Source organism: Pelodiscus sinensis, chromosome 15 (genome assembly GCF_049634645.1).
Source record: "Pelodiscus sinensis isolate JC-2024 chromosome 15, ASM4963464v1, whole genome shotgun sequence".
NCBI lineage: Eukaryota > Metazoa > Chordata > Testudines > Trionychidae > Pelodiscus > Pelodiscus sinensis.
The window spans coordinates 37,844,320-37,870,042 of NC_134725.1; the positions used below are offsets into that span (position 1 = coordinate 37,844,320).

Consider the following 25,723-nt stretch of genomic DNA (forward strand, 5'->3'; position numbering starts at 1 on the left):
TGACCTGAAAGGGAATCTGCCTGCTGCTTGGGAAGGTCAAATCAAAAGCTGGGGAACAAGATGAGTTGAACAAGGCAGGGATGCCTAGAAAAGAATACCAGGCCTAGAATTAGACTGGGCTTTTGAAATATGAATAGGTAAGTATATAAGGAATATTTTAGTTAGATGTGATCAGGTTATTTTTTTTGTTTTGTTGTTTGGTTACATTCCTCTGTGTTAAATTCATACTCTACTGCATACACTGTAACTAAAACTGAACCTCAGGGAAATAATTCCCTGTGCTTTAATCTGTTTTCTCAGTTGCTTTATAACTCTTAGCAATCAAGTATGCTTACCAACTATATCTTTTTTTTTTTTATAAAATAACCTTTTTTAAGACTCTGATCTGATTCTTGTGTCCTGGAAGACAATAAGAGGTCAGTAAATGCATAAGACTGAGAAATCAGCTATCAGAGATTGCAGCGTGTTTTCTTTTTTTTTTCTTTTCTCTTTTTTTTAAACTCTCGTGTGGTAAAAGAGTTTGGGGTACCCCACTGGAAGAAGTTCCCAAGTCATTTCTTCTTGGGTTCAAGAAGAAAGGGTGGGATTTTTTTTTCACTTGGGTGGTAGTAGCTTACCTCCCAAGGTTAGGGAACCTGTGATCTTGGGGAGTTTTTAAACAGAAGCCTTTAGAGGCAAGATTTTTTAAAGGCCTCTTGTGGCCCCTTCCCATCTTCTGCACTCGAAGTGCCAGAGTGGGTAACAGTTTTGACACTGCTGCACACTCTCCAGGGGTGGGGTCTCCCTTCCTCATGTTCCACAGAAGACTGGAGTTCCCTGTTCTCCCTCTCCCCCAAGTTCTGTCTGGGGCCAGGGAACACTGGGGCCACCTGCTGTTGCCCTCCATCTGTCCCATGCTCCAGCCAATACTGGAGGAGACTGAGGCCATGCATCTCATGCATCTCATGCATCTCCTGAGGTTGGGGCCTCAGGTGGAGCGGGCAGAGCTGGGGGCTTGTCTCCCCTAACCCTAGTTTCATCCACCACCCATAGGGCTAAAAGTATAATTGGGTTAAAAAAAACAACCTAGGTAAGTTCTGGGCAGAAAGGACCATCAATTGCTATTAGCCAAGAAGGTCAGAAACACAACCCAATGATTTAGCCTGCTTAACACATTGGGATTGAACAACAGGGGACGGCTCACTTGATATTTGTCCTTTTCACACCCTCTGAAGCACCTGGCATTGGCCACTGTCAACAGACAGGATACTGGGCTAACTTAACCATTGGTCTGACCCAGTGTGGCTGTTCTTATGACAATTTGCCTGACTGCCACTGTAGTTAGGATGATCAGCCTGTAATTGCAAGATCACCTTTGGAGCCTTCTGTATGGACACTCAATCTGTGAGAATTGCTCAGATTTGTCATGGGAAAAAATGGCCCAGGTGTCAAAAATTCCCTCCTATCCTCTTCAGTGAAATAGCTATAAAGAATTAATTTAGCTTGCATGCAATATCTTTATCTTCTCTGAGTGCTCCTTTAGTATCCCAATGGTCCAGAGACCCCACTGATTGGCAAACAATCCTTCTTCTGTGCTTAAAAAACATTTTACTGCTAGTTTTTGTGTGTTTTCCTAGCTGCTCTTCAAATTCTTTTTTAGCTTTACTAATTTTATACTTGATTTACTAGAGATTATGCTCCTTTCAGTTTTCCTCATAAGGTCTGACTGCAACATTTTTTAAAGGAAACCTTTTTGTCTCTAACTACCTCTTTCACTTTGTTTAGCCATGGTGGCTTTTTTTGTTCTTTTGCTTTTTTTTTCATTTGGGGTATACATATAGTTGGAGCCTCTGTTATGGTGTTTTAGTGCCAGTGCCTGGTGTGCCCCACCTTAGTGCCACCCACAGACCCATGTGTACCCTGACATGGCAGCACCACCCAGAGCATCTGGCATGCCCTGCTATGCTAGAGACAGCACTGCCTGACACTCCCCAACCAAGAAGCATCACACAGACCAGCATGCCCCCTCTGAAGAGGTGGCCAGTATACTCCACGGAGGTAGCACTAGTTGATGCATGTTGTGCCCCATGGACTAAACCAGGGGTGGGCAATCATTTTTGGCTGGGGGCTACCCTGGAAGGATTGGGACCTAAACCAGAAGAGGTGGGGCCAGGATGTTTCTGGGCTTCTCCACCCACAGACCATGATTGGTCTGGGGATGGGGGAGCCCCTTTACCCCCCTTTCCAGTAGACAATCATGCCCCTGGCAGGGCAGGAAAAGGCTTTGCACACTCCCGCACCTGCAGGCCAATAAGGGCCTGGGAGCAGGGGGGCGCATGAAACCTCCTCCCACCCTGCAAACAGTGCCTGGCCCTTTGAAATGCTACACTCTTCGCAGGGCCAGGCAAAGGAAGCTTTGCGCAGCTCCCCTGCCCCCAGGCCCTCATTGGCGTGGGGGTGAGGGAAGCGTGTAAAGCCTCCTCCTACCCTACCCCTGCCCTGTGAGGAGCATGCAGCACTTTAAAGAGCCATGTGCTCCTTGAAGGGTGGGGGGCGGGAGGACTGAGGAATCTTTATGCGCTCCTCCCACTGCCAGGCCAATCAGGGCTTGGGAGCGTGTGACATCTCCTCCTGCCCTGCATGGGAACCAAGGGCCCTCACCCCCACGACCACAGGGAGGTGGAGTGGCATGTGGCCTGAGCCTCCCTGGCCCTGGAGAGGTGGGGCATCATGTGGCCCAAGCCTGCCCAGCCCCGGAGCACAGGGAGAGTGGACATTCAGGGGCAGCAACGTTCCGTCCCGTTCCCCCCCCATACGTCTAAAGTATTCCAGGGGTGGAGTCTGGGATGGGCCAAGCTGGCGGTTTGGGAAGGCAGTGCCTTCCCCTGCCTAGCATACCCACTGCCCTGACTCTTTTGGAATTAATGTTAACCAGCGCCAAAGGCCTATCTGCCTGTTGGCTGAGCTGAGTTAATGGCAGCCAGCACCAATGGCTTTCAAAAATAGGTTTGCTGGCCAGAGCTGTGAAAACTAGGACTGCTCCATGTGTTTTGTGGAGTTTATCTTGACAACCTTAAGTCCAGCATATTTCATTAAGGTGGAACCTTTTATCTGTTTTCCCCTCCCAAAATGTATCTTTCAGTTGCTCGTAAATTAAGCATGAAATGCCAAAAGTCCTGTGCAGGGTCATTAATCTGATTAGGATAATATCCTGGCCATGCACAGGAGCAAAATATCTTTCACTGCTTGCTTGGCTAAAGGTCAACCTGGCAGTGACAAATGTATCTCCAAGCCTTTTTGTGCCAGGAACTACAGGGAGTAGCTTAAAACAGAACTTTCTTCCCATTGGTGCCTGTTCACACTGCAGCCTCAAACTACACTGGCAGTTGTGAAAATATCTGCCAAGTACAGGTGTGCTTCGCAGGGCAGAGCCACGTGAGACAGAACAGTGTTGGTGCATCTGCAATGAACACAATTCAGAAATGTGTTTGTATATGGCTATCTCTGCCATAGCATCTATAAATCAAACTATACTCCAAACAATACATGCCGGTAAAGCTGACTGGTTGTGCAGCCTCCTTCTTTATTTATACTTTCTTGGCCCTATTCCAAAGGTTCTTTTCTCAGGTCTTAATGAGGTATTCTAATCTACTTTGCCATTAATTTTTCAATATAGCTAAATTTTTTATATAGCCCAGATGGTTTAATTGTCATATAATTTACTGTCCCTGTTAGATCAGGCTTAACAAATTTAACGTGCACACAGTGAATTTTAAGCAGTGGAAAAAGAGATTCAAACCAAAATCCTGCATGCAGAGGGCGTTTTCCATTCAAAGTCCACTGGCAGTGCTTTTTCCATGGACAAGTAGAGGGCTTTCCCTAAATGCAAACTAGGCTTCATGGTATTCGTGAAACAAAATACATCTGTGGGGAAATGGAAATTTAGTAAAAATGTTAGTAACTAACATTAATCCCATTAAGTTTTGCACCTGGGTAGAGATAAGGCTTGTTAGTGACAAAACCCTGAATCATATTATCTATCACTGGAGCATCTTCGAGAAGCAACTTGCTGAATAATACCTCAATCATTTGCCTCAAAAGCACAGTTCTGTAAAAAGTCCTGTACATAATTAAACATAAAAATTGTGTTGATGCAATGTGATGGTAGCACATTTACCGTCAGAAAGTTCAGAAGTGAAGGCTCCAATACCCCATTAACTTGTCATCTCTTTTACTTTTTAGATTTTTTTTATACATTGATATTTTATTTTGTATACTGTACATTTAATCAGGACATTTAATCAGCAAAACAAGTGCAAAACATCGCATATGTTCATCACAACCAAGCACTATTGCTTTTGGAGCCAGAACCTCTGTATTCTCTGAATCTTTGTGCTTTTAACTTTGCAGCACTAATAGTAAATTGATGCAATACTTTGTATTTAATTTCCTGGCTTTTAGAAAAAAATAATATTTTTGTTTGTGCAAAAGTGTCTGTGTCAACTCAAATGCTAAGAAGAATAATTTTAAACTGCTTTAAATATTTACAGCGCAATAAATACTTAAACTGGTTGAAAGCCTTAAAATGGTGTAAGGTTTTTTAGGCACAGTAAATACTTAAGATAGCAAAAAGTGCCTAAAACTACTTAAATCCTACAGATCACTGAACCTGTTCAACCGTTTGATTTGTGGCTGCATAACTGTTAAATAGCTATAACATACTTTTACAAGATAAACTTAAAAACCAACAAATAGTCTGGTAGCACTTTAAAGACTAACAGAACATGAAGATGATATCATGAGTTTTCATGGGCACAGCCCACTTCTTCAGATAACCTGCCATAAAAGAACTTAACCTTATTTAGGAATGAATCCTGCCAGGTGGTGGGCATCCTCCTCCTCACATACAGAGGTCACTTTAGGTCACATATGTTGGATTAGGATTTTAGTCTGTAAAATTGTCAGGGCAGGGACATTGGGTGAAATCCTAACTCTATTGAAGACAATAGCAAAACTCCCCTTTATTTCAGTACAGTTGGGATTTCATCTCTTGTCCCTTATTTTAAAGTGTCATGAAGACTTTGAGCACTGTATGAATAGTTAATAACTGCTTTAAGCCTCCAGATTGACAAGTATCTATTGACATATAGTCAAAGCTCAGGGTAATTAGGTGCACGTTTAGAAATAAAAATGTGTTGTGCTAAATTGTATAAACAATAATGTATTTTGCAAGCTAGATATATCTGGCTTTCTATGTCTTCCTTTTTAAAACAGTGCCTATTGCTGTTTTTCTTTTTTAAAATGCTACATTTTGTTCAAAATTAAAAAACAAAAACAAAAAGATCACCCTCTGACCAGAAAACAACCATAGACATATCCAGGTTAGTGGGCATTTTTCAGTAAATTATGAGCATGTGAGAACAGAGGATTATATTGTTAGACAACTTTCACCCTATTGGGTGTGACTGAGCTCCCACTATTTTAATTGTGTTTGAGTGGCATCTTTCTCCTATAAACCCAGCTGCCTCCTCCGTTCTGATGAATTCAGAGATGGCACAGCTCTGTTTTAGTGAAATGACAATGGCAGCAATTCAGATGTGACAGGCATTCAGAGTTCATGACTTGCATGCAATATGTAGCTAAATGTTAGTTATTCACATACAACGCACAAGCACTGGTGCTTATTACTTGCACAACTTCTGCCTTTTTTACTATTTCTAGATGAACAACGTGGATTTATCAGGAAGAAGGAGTCTGAATAAATGCTAAACTAACTTGGGAGTTAAAGGTATTTGGAATTTGATTAACTTGGAATAGTTTGTTGTGTTTCTTGCGGTCTTCTGAATTCTGTTTGCAAGTCTATTGATCCTTTCTTAGATATGAGAGCTCTGTACTCTCTGAGAATGTCAGACAGGTCAAAAGTTCATGTTGTTCAGTTTTGCCATGCTCAAGTCTGTAGAGTGCCCTTCTTGCTGATTATTCCTAAATGTGACTGGTATTTTATAGCTAGAACGTGCTGCAGGTTTACTTAAGAAGATTTGTAGTAGTAATATAAATTAAAGGCAGCTAATTTAGGGGAGTTCTGTAGTTTACTGGCCAGTCCCTATATGCAGCAAACAAATGAGTCTAAATTATTAATATTACTTTGTGTGACTTATATTTCTGGTGTCCTACTCCCAGAGATGAGAACACCAACTTTTAAAAATGCATCCAATTTGCAACCTTATCTCCTTTAAGGTTATAACCTTGCTTTGCAATGTCAGGAAAACGTGTCACCTGTTGGAAAATGTGATCAGAACAGTCCCTCCAGCTGAGATGCAGAAGCTTAGACACATGTGACTGCTGTCTAAAGAAATGGAGGGAGTTAAATGAAATGCACTCCTCTAACATTGATACTCTTACCCTTACATATCCCAGCTAGTTCCTTGACATCTGTTTGTTGTATCTCTGGTCTTAATGGTCAGCATTTGTAAGTTTTGTAATGCTTGCTCCTCATACACCATGCTTTCCAAAGGTTAACACAAGACAGCTGGTTCTCTTTGAATACTGGCTCATCTTGAAACCCATTTATTCTGCACACAGGTCACTGAAGGCCATCTGACCATTTCAATATTCCCTGCTAAAGAAATAGTTTCAGTAGGGTCAGATTCAAGAGTGCTACACCGAGTAGAAGATTGTAATGTAGATGCTTTAAATGGTCACATGTATTTTTTGATCTTAGAAGATGACATCTCAAGTCAATTAGGGTAAAAAAAATGTTATTTATAAAAATAAGACTTTATAATGCCAAATATCAATGTTTAAGCTTTAAAAAACTCAGTTGAAATGGTTTCCTGTTTGGCATTAAACCTTTGCCTGCAGTGTTTGCAACCTCAGTTGTATCACCTGAGGCTGCTTTATGACAATCAGAGAATGTAGTATTTACTAATTCACTCACAAGAAAGCAGAGAAGGCCTACCACAGTGTATTAAATAACTACCGCAGTAGCCTTCAGGTCAGCTTCTGTCTGCTACTCAGGCGACTAGAAATATCTTGTTTACCCTAGTCTGCTCAGAGATATAACCAATGCCTTTGCAGTCATCCCAGTACTACCATCACAGCAATTCCTTAATATTAACTTCCATCCTCATCACAAATAAAACTGATTTTAAGGAAAAGTGAAACTAACCAATCCTTCCTCTGGCTCACCCTGCCTGGAACACTATAAGCAAACACATGGCATAAATTATGGAAAATACATTTGCTCAGCTATTAACATGTGTACTGTGTAAACAACATTGGGGTAATTAGCAGCACAGGCAAATTTAAATAACAATTTTTAAATTAAAGATTGACATTTTAAAATGAAAACTTCTGCCCAAGGAATTTATCCCATCTCACCTCTCCCTTTCTGTCTTCATCCTTGCAAAGCTGGGGAAGAGCCCCTCTATTGAGGGGAACTTTCCTGGCTTCTATACTTCTCGGCTACGTCTAAACTGGCATGATTTTCCAGAAATGCTTTTAACGGAAAAGTTTTCTGTTAAAAGCGTTTTCGGAGAAGAGAGTCTAGATTGGCATGGACGCTTTTCCGCAAAAGCACTTTTTGCAGAAAAGCGTCCGTGGCCAATCTAGACGCGCTTTTCTGCAAAAAAGCCCCGTTCGCCATTTTCACAATCGGGGCTTTTTTGCGGAAAACAAATCTGAGCTGTCTACACTGGCCCTTTTGCGCAAAAGTTTTGCGCTGTTGCCTCCCTCGGGCACTCTCTGCAGGCAACAGCGCAAAAGGGACTTTTGCCCGAATGGGAGCAGCATAGTATTTCCGCAAAAAGCACTGATTTCTTACAGTAGGAAGTCAGTGCTTTTGCGGAAATTCAAGCGGCCAGTGTAGACAGCTGGCAAGTTTTTCCAGAAAAGCGGCTAATTTTCTGGAAAAACTGGCCAGTCTAGACACAGCTCTCTGGTAAAATGAGCTAATTAAATGATCTGATTCCCTGATCTCACTTCCTTTACCCAGAGGCCTGATGAACTTCTAGTACTCCCCTTCCACCCTTCTGCGTGGCAGAGTCCTTGCAATCCCAACAAGGTCAGGATTCCTGGAGACTCAATCCTAACCTTGTCGTGATCACCTAGAGCTGGAGTTAGGGTTTGCCCATGTCCCAGTGCTCCCTTCACAGTGAACCTTTCACTGACCCACTGATTGCATAGTGTTCAAAGAAGACACTAGCATTCTCCTACTGCTCAGACCCTCTGGAGCACTCTTCTCATCCCAGTATAGCCCCTCTCTCTTCCTTCTAACCCCATTTCCAACTAAATCACAGCCTTCTACAGTGCCCCTAACCATAACTGCTCACCCCCTACTACACATGTAGATTTGCTAGTTTCGAAGGTGCCACGGGACTAGGTTCTTGTCCCCTGAGTGTCTTACACAGCGTCCACTGCAAGGCAGGGCCATTACAAGTACCAGGGACTGGTTAGTGAGGCCGTCACATGCCTCGCTAACCTGCCCCTGCGCACCCTAGGGCAGCTTTTCAGAGGGGGTGTCTGCTGGTGGCAGCGCAAAGCCGTGCAGAGTGAAGGTGCACGGCGCCCGTGTGAGCCCCACATGGCACTGAGGAGGGTGCGCACGACGGGTCTCCGTGCAAACGCACGGGGTTTGCACGAGGCCATATGGGGAAACACAAGGGGCGGGGCGGGGCGAACTGCGGAGAAGGCTCGGTCTCCTTTTCTGGCTCGCGAGCAGGGGCGGCGTGTCCCTCCCAGGGGCCCGTAGCCCCTCCCGGAAGCGTTGCCATGGTGTTGCGCGGCGGAACCCGGAAGTGGCGAAGCCGTTACAGCCTCCTCGCGGAGCTATCCGTCCAGAGGGAAGCCCCTCTCGGTAATGGCCGCTCGGGTGGGTGGAGAGTGGGGGGATTTGCCCTGGGGCCGCCACCGCCGGAAGGACTCGTTGGGGTTGCCGGGGCCGGTCGTGGGGGCGGTGCGGGGAGCAAGGTGCCCCCTGAGGTTTTGTATCCATGTGCGGAATAAGTTTTGTTCTGTGCACAGGGGGGACGCGCGGATGTGCACCACCAGCAGAAACAGGCTGCCGTGTGTGGGCGCTCTGCTGATCAGCTGGGTGGCACCTGAATCTCTCCTGGGGGCTTCTCAGGTTACAGGGAGCTGCTGTGGCGCGTGTGCCCAAGGCAGGGTCCCGGTGGCTCCCCCGCTCTGTCGCACAGATGGCACTGCCCACGCTGCCCTCCGCCTGGCCCAGTCACAGCAGTGCCCTGGAGAAGCGGATCGTGCGCCAGCGAGAGCAGGAGGCCCGCTGGCGGCAGCAATGGGAGCTGCACAGCCGCTATTTCCAGCAGTCTGGAGTCTGCAGCTCCAAGCAGAACCAGTGGGGCTCGCGGCAGTCCTACCAGCAAAGGTAACAGTGGGGAGGGAGGAGGGCCCTTAGAGTGTATGGGCCCTGCACAGTATTGTCAAACTGTGGCCACTGCCCCCAATGTCATGGGGGTGGTGGTTTTAAACTCTTCAGCAGCACACTAGTGCAATAGTGGTTTACACTCAAACACTCCTATTTAAAACTAACTCTTTAACTAATAAGCAGATGCTTATTGGTTACCAGTGTCAGTTACACACAGCGAAGCCTTCTCCCCCGGAGTTAGGCTAGCAGGGGCTGGCGGTCCTGCTCCCAAGGATGCTTTGCTGTGGGCTCTGCAGTATAAAGCTATAAAACACAACAGAAGGAAGGATTAAGCATCAAGCTCTGAATAAACTAAGCTAAGCTTTATACTTCAGAGCCCGCTGCTTGGGTAATCATGAACCTGCTTAGTTTTTCAGCAGTTAAACGATTACCCCATTAAGCAGATTTTTTTTTTAATATGTCTAGTTTTAAAGCAGATTTTTAAACTAGGGTCCTGTTGACTCGCACAGTAAATCTAGAACTTGACAGTATGTACCCAGAGTTGACAAATGCCTGTTAAATGGCTTTGTTACCACTTGAATGGCTCTTTCACAGGTTTGAGGTTCTGCTGATAGCTCTGGCAGGCTTTTGTAAGTTAACTAAAACCTCTCTGGAAGAAGTGAAGCCATGGAACAGGGATAGGAAGAGGCAGGTGGGTAGACATTAGGACCCAGAGGTGCCCCAATTTTTCAGGTGCCCTATACCAGTGTTTCTCAACCAGTAGTACGAGTACCACGGTATTTGAGAGCAATCTGGGGGGTACGTCAACACAACTGAAATGTGGAGAAAACTGAATTTTTGTTTTAAGATTTACAGCACTTTATTATTTTTGAACTTTTTACACTCAAAAATGTCATCTCCTGCCCGGCTACAATTAAGTTGTTTAAAGAAATGTGTTGCAATGGTAGAAAAAAATTTTGTTTGTCTGAAAACTGTAGGTACTGGAGGATACTTTTTTTTAAGGGGGTACTTTATACAAAAAAGGTTGAGAAACACTGCCCTACACAGATGCATATTCTGCATACGGGTAAGGCTGACCCTGTGGGGAGGAGGGTGGACAGCAGAGGATCACCATCACAAATGTTTTGGCTCTTTGGTTTGTGTTCTGGGCCCTCTGATACCAGACCATGGGGTATCACCATCATCTACTTTTTGTAATAAGGGCACAGTGTCTTGTAAGTGAGCATGCAAATGTATGGGAGCCAATGGGCACTGGCAGGTACAGTCTTAGTCTGGTAAACTGGGAATATTTGGAACAGCCAGTTGCCTGTATCATTAGACTAACACATGCCTCCACTGCCCTCTGTCTGGATTTTGCTAACTAGCTTACCTTGGGCTTGATGCTTCCTTCTGTTGTGTTTCTCTGTTAGCATGAACGCATATCACCGTCAGAAAATAAAGGAAGAAAAAAAAATCAACCTGGATCAGAGGCGAGAACAACTTAGGAAACTTTTGTACGAAGAACGAGAATTGCTCGCTGACGAACTCAGGGAGCTGAGACTGACCAAAGAGTCCAATATGAATAAGATCAGAGAGAGAAGTGATGATTTGAAATCTGCTAAAGAAGAGCGCCGGAAAAAGGTAACTTGTGAGAAGTGGTCTGAGGTGTGTATTTGTGGGATGGATGACTCATAGGTTGAACTGGGGTATTTTTTGAGGATCTATATTTGGTTCTTCCAAAGCTGTATTCACTTGGGCTACGTCTACACTGGCCCCTTTTCCGGAAGGGGCATGTAAATTTCACTAGTCGTCGTAGGGAAATCCGCGGGGGATTTAAATATCCCCCACGGCATTTAAATAAAAATGTCCGCCGCTTTTTTCCGGCTTTTAAAAAAGCCGGAAAAGAGCGTCTAGATTGGCCCTGATCCTCCGGAAAAAGTGCCCTTTGAAGTAGGAATAAGACCCTCCGGAAAAGGGCACTTTTTCCGGAGGATCGGGGCCAGTCTAGACGCTCTTTTCCGGCTTTTTTAAAAGCCAGAAAAAAGCGGCGGACATTTTTATTTAAATGCCGCGGGGGATATTTAAATCCCCCGCGGATTTCCCTACGACGACTAGTGAAATTTACATGCCCCTTCCGGAAAAGGGGCCAGTGTAGACGTAGCCTTGTAGTTTGGGGGAGATTGTATTGTGCTATATTTCCTAATTCTGATCATAATTAAGATTGGGAGATTCCAATATTTGTTAAAATATGATCTACTCTAATGTGGACTGTCTCTCATATTTTATTGATAGGTTGCTGAAGAGCTGCTGTATGAACACTGGAAGAAGAACAATATCAAACTCAGAGAGGTGATAATTACTGGGATCACTTCACTGCTGTTTTGAGTGTACTACATTAGGTTTTTAAAAATTAAGTTATAGATATCAAGCCAAAAAAATGGTTCAGCTATCTAACCATTATAATTCAGGAGCTCTGACTTATCACTCCTCCAGAGGCCATTTCTTTTCCACATAATCAGAAACTTCTTTATTCCAGTACTCTGCAGACCCTCAAATGCAAACACTGAAGTAGAAAAAGAGGATGCTACCAATGCAAGAAAGTAGTCAAAGACAACAAGAGTCTTAAATATTTGGCTCTTGCGCCTTGTACTATAGGCTTAAAAATTTTACCCAATTTTGGAGCCTAAGTCCCACTGAAAGTCAATGGAATGAACTTCCTAAGGGACTTCAATTCTTTTGAAAATTGTATCCTATACTACTGAATGCATTCTTAGCCATTGTTCTGTTGTCCCTCCATTCTGCCTGCATATTGCTATATTCTTCAACATTTGTGAATTTTCCCAACTAATCTTATTACTGGAATTGGTACATGAGTCCTAGGGCTGGCAGGAGCTGAGGAAAGCTATACAAATTGTATGTTCAGACTTTGGCAGAAGGAGCATCCATTCTTGGAGAATAAAACAACCACTGATGTAAAGGCTTACTTCTGGGATGGTGGGCAAATCTGCTGGAAGGATTTTTTTCTGCTCAGTTTTCCATGCTGCAATCTGATCTTTAGCAGTGGCCTCGATAAGGGTGTATCAGAAGGCTACTCTCTAGCCTACTTTGGCCAAAGCGTTTCACCAGCATTTCATGTGAGATGAGTAGCCATTTAGTCTCCTCTTCTGAAGACTAAGAATCTCTCTGACATAGCCAGCTCATGGGATGCTGCACTGTGAGCTACCTCAGAACAGACAGTTGACTAGGAATGGAATGCTTACTAGTTACAGTTGTTTCTCCCTGCCTTCAGGCCTATGACAGTGCTCATCATAGTTTCTTAGAGGCCGTGATGGTACAAAATGGGAGACCAGGCTGCACCATTTGATTTTGTGATGATCTGTATGTTCACTTCTTCAGATTGAATCAGAGCTTCACAAGAAGCATGTGGTAGATGCTTGGGGTGATCAGCTAACAGAAAAGAAGCAGGTATGTTGGGATTGCTTTAGTGAATATGTTATCACCTAGGTGTGGGAAGAGCTCTGAAATGTAAGAGCAGATATTATTTTGGCTTTTTTTGGGGGTTGGGGAGGGATATTTATTTTATCTGACCTTTAGCTGCAAGCTTGCTTTCCATGGAGACTTAATCTTTTCTATCAGTTGTGAGTATTTGGCACTCTCTTCCACCTCTGATATTAATATCTACACAAGGTGGAAGGTTTGTATGTACTGGCACTTCACTGTTTCTCATGAAGATGGGGTCTTGCAATTTAATTATGCCTTGTTTTGTCAGGCAAGTATATAAATCTTCTCTCTGGTTTGTTTGCCTAATAATGATAAAATCAACAGTATTGCTTAGTAGATTAAATACATGCATGATTAGTTGTGATACCAAGGGCATTGTTCCAACTCAGAAGAGCTAAATGCAGTTTTCTTGTGAGCACATCTTCAAGAATTTTGTCAAACTTAGCAGCTACAGATATCAAAATAAGCAGAGTCTTATTTAAACCTTCAATTACTATGAAGGCAGCCCACAGCAGATGGCTATTTTGGAAGTGAAAATACGGATAGTCAGGCTGCCTGGAGTGGCTCATGCATGTGAGTGACAACTTCAGGGCAGACTGTTGTAGACAGTTTAGAATTTGTGCCGTAGTTTATATGTTCCACAGTTAGATGTCATCAAGTATGAGCTCCTCAGGCACTACACAGCTTTTAACATGGAGTCACAGGCAGTCCCCTGCTCTGTCTGCTGTGCAGGCAAGCTTTCGTACTGGATGGTACATTACCTCAAAACAGTGATATCCAGGAAACTCCCAGTTGTTTACCTAAGGTCCTTTGTACCTTAGAGATCTCACCAAAGACAATGCTTGTTGCTAATCCTCTAATAAACTAGGTAAAGGTTTACTAAGATAAGGAATTAAGAGTTACTTACTTGCTTAAAGCAGGTGAACATACACAAATGAGTTATAATGTTAGGTTCCAAAAAGCAATAGATGCTGCCTGTTTGCAAGCTCTAGATCAGTGATCCCCAACTTTTTGGTGCTAATGGGTGCCCGGGGACGGGGCCACCCATATGGCACGCACCCGGTGCTGCGCCTCCCAAGGCCCAGGCCAGGGCCAGGGCCGGGGCTGGCTCCACTCCTGTGCTGTGCACCCAGGGGTGGGGCTGCCCATACGCTGGGGCCGAAACAGCCCGTGTGCCACATGTCTGGGGACGGGGCTGCCACCTCCCATATGCTGCATGCCTGGGGCTGGCTCCGCTCCTATGCTGCGTGCCCAGGGCCGGTACCGCTTCTGTGCTACATGCCCAGAGGCCAGCACTGCCCATTTGCCGCGCGCCCAGGGCCAGCACAGCCTTTGCGCCGCGCACCCAGGGGCGGGGCTGCCACCGCCCGTGTGCTGCATGCCCAGGTGCTGTGTCATGTGCCCGCAGCTGGAGCTGCCCCTGTGCCGCACGCCCGGGGCTGGCACTGCCCATATGCCGCACTCCCGGGGCCGGCACAGCCCTTGCACCGCGCACCTGAGGGCAGGGCCACCCAAACGCTGCACACCCAGGGGCAGTGCCACCCATGTGCTGCGTGCCTGGAGCTGATGCTGCCCATATGCCGTGCGCCCAGGGGGCCAGCCGGCACCGTTCACTCGGCGGGCGCGTAGATATGGGGCACCCGCTGGCACCACGTTGGGGACCACTGCTCTAGATGCCCTCTAGGACAGGTCCAGCTAAATAGCTGAGGCTCTCTTGCTGGTGCTTAGAAGTCTTGTCCCCTTTCCCGAGTCTGAGCAGCATATGAATAACTGTTGCTTCTTGACAGATTTTTACTCCCTTCCTCCACAGTTCAAGCAGTTGCTCCTCTTTATGGGTGTAGGGGAGCAATCAACAAATCTTTTGACCATTGATGTCCAGTGGTTTGTCAGGCATGTGTAGGTCTTTTGTTGGGCAGGAGATGATGCATCTTGTGGCACATTAGTATTTCACATTTGGTAATGCTTCTCTCAGATTGCGGGTGTTTAACCATTGTAGAGCAAACACAGACGTAATCTGAATAAATGCAGCATCCCACATTTCATAAAGTCTAAGCACATTCTTATAACCCTAATGTCTGTATTAACAAGAATAACATACAAGTGTGCCAGGCTGGTTTCCAGCTATGTATATTTGTTGGTGATCACTGACACCTAGACATGAGCTAGCACTTAGTCTGTCAGCATCGCACAGATTATTCAACATTATTTCAGATAAAGAGGGCTGCATTACACACATCTAGAGGTGTGTAAACCTTAGAACCTTAGCCATGTTGAATGGCTACATTTCCAGTTGGAATCCAGGGGAGTACTGGGTGCTGTGAATGTTTGTTTGAAAACTAGCTTCTTTTTACTCAAATGACTGATAAGCCTAAATATTAAATGACTAAATGACTGATAAGCTTAAATATTAGAATATTAGTAAAACACCCTGTTAGATGAAATACAGGGGATTTGGTCCTGAGTTATACTTATTACATTAAATATTTTGCTTGGGCTCAATCAGCAAGAAGCAACTGAAAAAGAAGAAAAAAGGCGGTATGAAAATGAATATGAAATTGCCCGAAGGGAAGCGCTGGAGAGAATGAAACAGGAGAAAGAAAAGAGGCGTCTAGAAGAAAAGAAACGAGCTGAGGTGTTACTGCAGCAAATGGAAGAACTGAAGTTCCGGGAACTGGAGGTAACCATTTAGTTTTCTCTCTTCTGAAGCAGAATGCATTTGATAAACATTGGTTCACATGGGGATACCAGAGCTGTGAGTTTGTTCTAAATCAGTCAGAACTCTAAAATTGGCCTGAACCCTCCACCACCCCCAGCAGGGAGAGGTCAGGCCAATGTTAAGAGTTTTGGCTGAGTTGGTTTCTCAACACAGAAGTGAGGTAGCATGGCCATTTGTGGTTCTGCTTGTGATAGCCCCTTACTTTTTACCCATCTTGGAACTTTTAAGTGAAATTTAGTTCCAGGTCTTCATGTGTTACTTTGTAAGTATCTGAGCATCCTAATTTCCTTCCTTACCTCAGAGAAAGGAGGGCTGTTTTAAAAACTTCAGCAAGCATGGTAGCCTGCCGCCTGAAGGTTTTTTCCCAGCGGGAGACCCTAGTTATGCCTCTGATATTCTCACACATTAAGACAAGTGATAGTAGTGTGGCATATTTACTATACAATAAAAGAAACTGCTTGAGAAGGAGTCCAGTTCTTGAATCTTATCCTATTCCTGGCAATAAAATACGCCACAGCTAAAGGTAAAAAGGTCCAGTTCTGAGAGAGGGTAACCGCCTCCTGCTGGAGGAAGTTGTGCTCCCCAAGTTTCATACTGCAACCTGCCAATACTTGGGGTAGGTTTAAAAGATAAAATAAAAAGAAAACAAGGTAAAAATCACTTAGAAAAGTTAGATGTCTGCAAGCCACCAGGGCCTGATTAAATGCACCTTAGAATACTCAAGAAGCTGATAGAGGAGACTTTAACTATCATTTTTGAAAAATCATGGAAGACAGGAGAGATTCCAGAAGCCTGGAAAAGGGCAAATCTAGTGCACATTTATAAAAAGGGAAATACAAACAACCAAGGAAAATTCAGACAGTCAGTTTAACTTCTGTGTCAGGAGAAAAAATGGAGCAAGTAATTAAGGAATTCATCTGCAAACACCTGGAAGACAATAAGGTGCCAGGTAACAGCCAGCATGGATTTGTAAAGAACAAATCATGTCAAACCTATCTGATAGCTTTCTTTGATAGGATAAGTCTTGTGGATAGGGGACAACCAGTGGATGTGGTATACCTAGACTTTAGTAAGGCATTTGATACAGTCTCGCATGATCTTATTATTAATAAACTAAGCAAATACAACTTAGATGGGGCTACTATAAGGTGGGTGCATAACTGGCTGGCTAACTGTTCTCAGAGAGTAGTTATTAATGGTTCACAATCCTGCTGGAAGGGTATAACAAGTGGTTTCTGCACTGGGACCACACTTGGACTGTTTCCACATTGGGACTGGTTCTCTTCAATATCTTAATCAATGAATTAGATAATGGCATAGAGAGTACACTTAAGTTTGCAGATGATACCAAGGTGGGAGGGGTTGCAACTGCTTTGGACGATAGGATCATAATTCAAAAAGATCTGGACAAATTGGAGAAATGATCTGAGATAAATAGGATGAATTTTAATAAGGACAAATGCAAAGTACTCCACTTAGGAAGGAACAATCCTTTTTACACATACAGAATGGGAAGCGACTGTCTAGGAAAGCATACAGCAGAAAGGCATCTAGGGGTCATAGTGGACCAACGGCTAAATATGAATCAACAGTGTGACGCTGCTGTAAAAAAGCAAACATGATTCTTGGCTGCATTAACAGAATTGTTGAGAGCAAGAAATGAGAAGTCATTCTTCCACTCTACTCTGTGCTGATTAGACCTCAATTGGAGTATTATGTCTAGTTCTGGGCACCACATTTCAAGAAGGATGTGGAGAAATTGGAGAAGGTCCAGAGAAGAGCAACATGAATGATTAAAGGTCTAGAGAACATGACCTATGAAGGAAGGTTGAAAGAATTGGGCTTATTTAGTTTGGAAAAGAGAAGACCGAAAGGGAACATGATAGCTGTTTTTAGGTATCTAAAAGGGTGTCACTAGGAGGAAAGAAACAAATTGTTCTCCTTGGCGCCGAGGATAGGACAAGAAGCAATGGGCTTAAACTGCAGGAAGGGAACTTGAGGTTGGATATTAGGAAAAACTTCCTTTTAGGGTGGTTAAACACTGGCATAAGTTGCCTAAGGTGGTTGTGGAATCTCCATCTCTGGAGATATTGAAGAGCAGGTTAGATAGACATCTATCAGGGATGGTCTAGACCATTGGACTCCAACCTTTTTAACCACAAGATCACTTTTTCCAATTTAAGTGCAATGTAAGATCTACCTCAAACCTAAATACCCTTTACTCGGCTTCCTTCCCCTCTTCTCTGAGGTACTGCCCTGCTCCGCCCCTTCTCTGAGGCCTCACCCTGCTCACTCCATCCCTCTTCCTCCCTGAATCGCATTCGCTTTCACCAGGCTGGGGTAGGGGGTTGGGGTGCAGGCTCTGGTCCTAGGAAAGGAGTTTGGAGCCTGGGTGAGGACACCCTGAAGGTAGGAAGGTGGGTTGGGTTCTGAAGTGGCCTGGAGAATAGAGCATTTACCTGGGAAGTGCAGGTTGGTGGGTTCAAGTTCCGCCCACACCCTCTACCCACCCTGGGAGTGGCCAGACAGCTGCCCACTCCTGTCCTGGCCCTGCACCAGCCCTGAAAGCAGCTGACCTGTACAGCAGTGGCTCCATGTGCTACCCCTCAGCTACAGGCTTCTGGAGATCCCCTGCTCTGATTTTTCTCAGGGGATGCATAGACATGCCAACCTCCTTCAGGAGCACAATTATCACATGGTTAATTACTCCAGACAGGTTAGGTATTTAAGAACTCATTACTCAAAGAATTACATTTAAGCATAAAAGAGAAATAAAAGTTATGAAATGCACAGACCAGTCACAAACCAAACATAACCCACTTTGCAAGCAGTAACAACCTCCATGTACATGTGGGAGGGGGGAGAGGGGGAGGTGTGTGTGTGGGGGGAGGGAGAGGGGGAGGTGTGTGTGTGTGTGTGTGTGTGTGTGTGTGTGTGTGTGTGTGTGTGTGTGTGTGTAAAGAAAATGGTCTAGATGGTACTGGGTCCTGCCATGAGGGCAGGGGACTGGACTCGATGACCTCTCAAGGTCCCTTCCAGTTCTAGTGTTCTATGATACCTGAGAACACTTCCAGGTCAGGGAAGATTTTATCTTCTTCCCCTCTTCTTATTTTCCATTGGAACCCACAGGATCAGGCTTTCTAGATACCACTTGTTGTTAACGAGGACCAGCCTGTCTCTGAAGCAGCTTCTCACTTAGTGGGCATGGTTGTTGTACTGGAAAGTACATCTTGAAGAACTTACCCTGTTCTAATGGTAGTGCTGGAGACAGAAGTGCAGATGTTACTCCAGTGTTGATGGGAAAAGAAAAGATTGTAACTGGTTTGATGTGCTGCTTTTACCCTCCAACAATTACAAAGAATGAGAATAGATGGGGGAAGCTGGAGGCCTTGCTCCCTGAGATACTATTCCTTTAATAACAGGCAAAAAAACTGAAGAAAGAGCAAGAGAATTTACTGAAACAGCAATGGGAGCTGGAGGAGCTGGAAGAAGAGAGGAAGCAAATGGAAGCATGCAGGAAAAAGTTGGAGCTTGGGTATGATATGATAGAATTCAGTGCTGTGGTTGTTGGGAGAAATTCACTCCTGTGTCCAGAGTAGTATGTACTGTGTATGGGGATACTGTCAGTATGGGCTGTAAATGTTAATTTCCTTAATATTGTATAGCTAGCATTTCCAGAGCAATGGATGGGGTACTTTAAAAAGACATAGAAACAAATTGCACTAATGCAGTAAGAACAACTCCCCCTACCATTGGCACTAATCATGATTTGCTTTTCTGATTGATAACTAAGAACATGGTATCTTTCTTTTTTCCCAGTCGCTTTTTGAGACACCAGTATAATGCCCAACTAAAGAGACGTGCACAACAGATACAGCAGGAGCTGGTAAGACCAGAGATCATCTACTTGTTCTGGGCAGTACATTCTTCTTGCATTTAAAACTGCTTCTGGATGGTGATTGCTATATTTGCATATCTGAGTGTCTGGAGCCTTATGAAGCTCATTTCATCGCCCCCTGGTCGTTTTAGAGCAAGAAGCATTTAGGAATGAGGCAGAGGGTCTGTTATGAGCTTTCAGTCTGTGGTCAGTCTTGACACCTACATGTTTGTGCACATTGAAAATTTACTTGCAGCCTGGTCTGAAAACCTGCCATGTGTGCTACTTTTCTGGCTTTTCTCTAGGAGATGGACAGGCAAATACTATTAGCCCTTCTAGAAAAGGAAGATGAGGACCAACTTCTCCACTCTGCTAGACGGGAGCGGGCTGTTGCAGATGCCGCCTGGATGAAACATGTAATTGAGGAGCAGCTCCAGTTAGAAAAGGAGCGAGAGGCAGAATTGGAGACTATTTTTAGGTGAGTTTGAGACACCTCCTGTAGATTGTTGGAGAGCTTAAATGTGATGAAATGATCCCCTTCAAAAATCCTCTCTTCTAGGGTGGTAGAACTCTGTAAAGATTTCTTTGTTGATGCACACAGGTGAGGAAGTGATAACTAGAAGCCATCTTCTCTGGTTTCCTAGTTACTCTTGCAGTTTTAGAAGGAAAGACTGATTTAAGGCATAGAGCCCTTTGTAACAGAAGTAGTTAGGAAAAAGATCAAAGGGGTAGCCATATTAATCTGTAAATTTAAAAGTGAGTAGTCCTGTGGCACCTTAGAGACTAACCAAAATATATAGAATCATGAGCTTTTTAATGTAGTGAGTTTTACCCATGAAAGCTCATGATTCTATATATTTTGGTTAGTCTCTAAGGTGCCACAGGACTAATTGTTTTTTACAAGTAGATATGGTAGGTTTTAGGCCCTTTTCTACTTGTCCATCTTTTATGTTGAATGGTTTGCCATTCAGTCACAATATAGAGGTAACTCAAGGCTTTTAAGGTAAAAGGAAACAGTTCTTTTGACTGAAAAGCATCAAGACCTTCTGGTTCCTTTTCCTTGATAGAATGATTAGATACAGGGAGCAACTATTTTTAGAAGTCATGGATTGTCAATGGGGAACTAATTTGATCCTTGCCTATCCACCTAGACCAGGGCTACTCAACTTCGGAAGCCCTGGGGGCCACAGTGATACTCTCAGCACATGTTGAGTGCCACAACTTAAGTGTGGTTGCATATACATTAATTCCTTATTTAACACTGTAGATACATTTCAGAAAATGCGGGGTCAATTTTCCCACTGAAAATAATGGAAAAGGTGGGGGTTGCGTTTCAAGCGCACATGCGCTTGCAGCTGCAGCCTGCATTTGTAAGCGACTGGGACAGAAGGTTGGGGGAGAAAGGGAACTGGGTTATAGCAGGGAGGGGACGTGTTTGGCTCTGGGGAAGGGAAGGAAAGGACAGGGGAGGGGGCTTGCAGCTGGCGGCTGGGTTTCCCCAGCTGGCCGGTCACCGGCAGCTGTGCGGGGCTTCCTCTGCCTCCTTACAAAGCGGCGGAAGTTTGCTGCTTGCTGCGCAGTTCCCCAGTGACCTCCTCTGGCTGGATGCAAGGTATCCAGCCAGAGGGGGTCACCGGGGAACTGCGCGATGAGCGGAGAACCTCCACCACTTCGTAAGGAGGCAGACGAAGCTCACCGGGGAATGGCGTGATGAGCGGAGAACCTCCAGAGGCAGGGTAAGCCCCATGCAGCTACTGGTGACTGGCCAGCTGGGGAAACCCTGACATGAGTAGCCCTGACATAGACTCTAGTCAGATTTTTCTGATTAACTTAAAACCAGCCTTTGATCATTCTGCTAATGGGCTTTGTGGCTTAAGTTGGACTTCTAAACTTGTGCTGCTTCCTTTATTTCTCAAGAGAGATGGCAGTTGAAAGGGAACCCCTGCAATCCCACAGGATTTCACCAAGTTTCCATGGAGTGTGAGGGGGAGCAGAATTTGGCTCCGTGAAAGCCAGAGGAGTCAGTATGACCCTTCACACCCAGACAAGTCAGGGTGCAGAGACGCTTTTCCTGCTAAAATTGCCGTTGCAAAAGAGAAACTTTGAAAACTAAATTTTCTGGTAGGGCTCTAGTTTTCCATCCCTATTAGCAGGGCTCGACAAATCATTGAATCTACTCGTCTGTGGTGAGTAGATTTCAGCCGGTCACCCCGTTTACCGGCGGCGTGTGCATGCGCAGTGCGGGGCTGGAGAGCGGATTTCACCACTGTTTGTCAAGCCCTGCCTATTAGAGACAGGAGCACCCATAAGCATAATGTTTAGCACAGGGAAATTTCTTTCTGCAGTTCTCTTTATAGCAATAATGCTGGAGATCAACTCTCTCTCTCTTTCTCTCCACCCCCTTTAGGGAAGAAGCTAAACAAGTGTGGGAGAAAAGAGAAGAAGAATGGGAGAGAGAGAGGAAGGCCAGAGACAGACTGATGAATGAGGTGGTGCCTTCTCTAAAGCTATTGCTGATGTATAGTTTACATAGAATTGAAGCACAGTAAGGCGTGGTGGTTACCTCTGGGTGGGAGTGGGGGGAGAAAGATAGGCTTTTTTGCCAACCCTGTGTTCTTTCTTCAGACTGGATTAACAGTTAAGACTGAGATCTGTTTAGTTTGGTTTTTGAGTCTGGCCCCTTTCTATTTACCCAGTTTCTGTCCTTCATTTCCTGTCTTAATCCAAATAGGTCCTTGCTGGTAGAATGTGTCAGATCCAAGAGAAGATGGAGCTAAATCGACATGCCCAGGAGGAATCTGTAAAATACCGGGAACAACTAATTAGGGAGCTTGAGGAAGCAAAAGAGCTGACTCAGCTAGAGAAAGAGGAAGAGGAGGAACTAAAAACTGCTCGCAAACAAGAGCTGGAGGCCCAGGTAGAGACCAAGTCTTCATCAGACCCGCATCCCAGGTCATCTAGAATGATTTTACCAAAGTTGCTTTGTTGAGCTGGTTTGGCTAGATTTTGTGCACAGTAAAATGCTCTTAGAATTTAGTGTCAGAACAAGGTTCTCAGTAGCTTTGTACTGAAACTTTCTGAATTTAGCTAGCAGAAGTAGAGTCTACACACACAGGTAGATGTAACTTGTTCTTAGTCAGGTAACCTCCCACCCTATACTAAGATATTCAGTTAAGATGACTAACACTGATTCAATGCTCAGAGTCCTGACCCTCGCTCCCTTTTGTTTAGTTTGGGTCTCTTTACCGGTGACCTCATCTCAATAATGTATCTTTAAATACTCAGCTTACCGAGCGCCATCTCCAGGAGCAGGATGAGTTACGCCGCCAGAGAGAGGAGGAGGAAGAGGCCAGGCTGGCAGAGCAACACTGTGAGAAGTTAGTGCAGCAAGAGGCCAAGCACATGACAGAACAGGGCTATCACAGGAAGGTAAGGAGCAGGATCCTTGGAATCATGCACGTCATCCACAGTAACAGTCCTTCCCTGCCTAATTCATGGTATTGGACGCTGAAGGTCAGGGTGCTGTGGAGTCACCAGCAGTTGCCTCTGAGCACAGTTCCTTTTGATCAAGGGCAAACGTTTCACCCCTAAAAATGCTTTGTTCTGTCATTGCTACAGGGCTGGGACAGGCACTGAAATTAATGGTTGGTGTCAATGTAATTTCTAATAACTCTCCCCAGAATAATCAAATGAAAAGGGACCATTATCTTTAGTTCAGATTGCTATGGTGTTCTCACATTCATTGCCCTTCCCTGTCTTCTACTGCTAGTCATTTTCTAAGTCTTTAGAGCAAGATCCTTCATAACTGCCTCAAAGTTTATTCCTACTTCTCAGACCATGCACTAGGGTAGGGATGGGCAATAATTTTTAAAAAGGGGCCACTTCATATATTTCTTAAGTGGCCCTGGGCTGCCCTGGAAGGCGCAGGGGCAGGAGACTTCTTGGGCCCCTCCCATTGGCCTTGATTGGTCTGGGTGTGAAGGAGCAGGTGCTGTCTCCGCCCCTCCCGACCCAGAGAATTGCCAACTATTTTAAAACAGCTAGAGGTTTCTTTTAGGTGGTGCAGTTGGGGGAGATCTTGCGTGCTTCTCCTGCCCCAGGCCAATTAGGGCCTGGGAGAGCACGCAACATCTCTTGCTGCCTGCCCCTGCCCTGCCAGGATAATGCGGTGGCTAGAGAGAGATGCAGGCTGTTTTAGAACAGCCAGGCAGTTCCCTTCTAATGCTCCATGCTCCTGGCGGGGGGAGGAAGGGGGATTTTGTGAACTCCCCCTTCCTGAGGTCTTGATTGGCCTGGGTGTGGGGGAATGGCAGAGTGGCTGTGGGCCGGATCCACCGTCATGGAGGCCCTTTGTCTACCCCTGCACTAAGGTGTGCCTGTCACCAGGTGATTCAGTGCTTCAGATGGCTGCTTCCAACATCTCCTTTCCTGTCTGAGAACCTGAGGAAGCTGCAACAGAAGCAGGACCCTGTTAGTATTCTGGCAGAAGGAAGGCTGCATTTGACAAACTGGTTTTGGAAAAAGTTTCTTCCATACCCAGTACACCTGTCCTGTTCTGTTCCTGCTGACTTCTAATTCTAGATAACAGGGCAGAGTGGTTTTATTCTTGTCCCTTTACCATAGCAGTGATGGTAAGCTTCAGCATCTTCTCATTGCTCAGCACAGCTTTGGGGAAATGACTGTCCAGATCACTGGTGTCTTTTCATGAAGGGTAGTGTTTTCGTCTATTAACAGAACATGCTTCCTGTACAAACCAGAATTACCAGCTACCACTTATCCAATAAGGGGCCAGTACCTCAACTATTACATGCTTGTGAGTTTAATTCTGAATGTAAAATTCTTATGGTATTTCTTGCTGTTGACTTTCTTCCAGTTCTATGGTCGTCCCAAAACAGCTTGGACCTGATGATGGCTGCCCTTAAGTTATGAAGTCGTGACCATCGTAGCATTAGGCTGGGGATTTAATGTTGCAGGGTATGTGCCTGTTAAACAAGATTAGGATTTTGTGTAATATTTCAAAACCAAGAATCAATGACATTGTCAGAAATAGTCCATGAAGTGGACGGAATTGTGCTCGGTGCAAATGAAGGGTGAAGTTTTCAAAAGCATCCAGCCACATTCTCCCAATGAACGCAGTAGCAACAGATCTAGGCCAGTGAAGCTTGCTTTGAAAATACTACCTTAAGTGTAGAGAGGGCTTGACACCGTACCTGCTGTTTCCAATCTTTTACACTGGGAAGTGATGCAATGTAGCATGTAAGGCAAAGTTGATTATCCAGCTACACTTCAAACAGGCAAAAGTGATGGAAGTGTAAATATGCAGAAAGCTTTAATGTATCTGTGTTAAGTCACACAACCTACTTGAATCAAGGACACTAAACCACTGTTACTGGTTGTAGCTGGAAGGGTTTCTTTAGAGTCATGTTTCTTAACCTGAAGGAATTTTGTGTTTCAGATATGGCTATTATCCTTCCCGTGGGTTCTTATCACCCATACATTGTAAGACTGCTTGTAGTAACACAGTATGGCTGTTGTTGATGCAAGTTTCATTTAGGCTCTAGGACTTGAATTCAATAAATATTTACTTGTCTGCTTTGGATTTACTTTCTGAAGTTTTCACACACCATCTCATTCAAAAAGGAGTCACTGCACTGGATGTGCCTAGGACCAATGAACAGTGCAGGACTGACCTTAAGAATAGACATCACTGGTTTGAACTGAGTCACTCCTAGCTCTTTGACAGTGGGGTTTTTCTTAAACTAGCTCACACTTCCTCCCAGAATAGAGAAGTGATTTTTTCCCTCTTTTCCCCCCTCTGTACCTTTGTAATCAGGTTCTAGAGCTAGTTTCTGCTGTTAGAATCAGCGCTGCCCAGGAGTGGGTTGGTAGCTGTTGTCTCAGACTACTTCTGCCTTCTCAACTGGCTCTCCCAGTGAGCTTAAATTTTCACAATAAAGAAAGTAAACATAGCTATTAACAGAACAGCATGTTATATCAGATGTTCTTAATGCACTACTACATTAGGAAACTCTGTGAAATCCCTGGATTGAGTGTTAGTCTTAGCATTGGTAAGGACACTGCATGGAGCAAGATGGGGCATAAGTTGCAGAAATCCTAAGTACAAAGTTAGAGTTGCATCAGATTAGTGCAACTTTCCTGATGCTTGCTGTGGCACTGAAGATTTCAACCTCCGTAAAAACCTAATCTTGCCCTCATATGTATTATCCTTTTAATAATCACAAAATAGGAGCAACTTATCTAGTACTGTCACACTAAATGGCTGGTT

The 25,723-nt window shown here is 44.7% G+C and overlaps 1 protein-coding gene across 1 annotated transcript; it reads left to right on the forward strand.

Annotated features, from left to right (window-relative positions):
- The first annotated feature begins 8,681 nt into the window (after positions 1 to 8,681).
- Positions 8,682 to 25,027, forward strand: TCHP (trichoplein keratin filament binding). Its single transcript, XM_014577103.3, has 13 exons — positions 8,682 to 8,833; positions 9,104 to 9,364; positions 10,774 to 10,984; positions 11,636 to 11,692; positions 12,740 to 12,808; positions 15,348 to 15,521; positions 18,983 to 19,095; positions 19,380 to 19,446; positions 19,743 to 19,915; positions 21,845 to 21,926; positions 22,169 to 22,354; positions 22,723 to 22,866; positions 24,311 to 25,027. The coding sequence occupies exons 2-13, from the start codon at positions 9,174 to 9,176 to the stop codon at positions 24,341 to 24,343; spliced, it is 1,500 nt and encodes a 499-aa protein (XP_014432589.2). The 5' UTR covers positions 8,682 to 8,833; positions 9,104 to 9,173; the 3' UTR covers positions 24,344 to 25,027.
- The last annotated feature ends 696 nt before the right edge of the window (positions 25,028 to 25,723 follow it).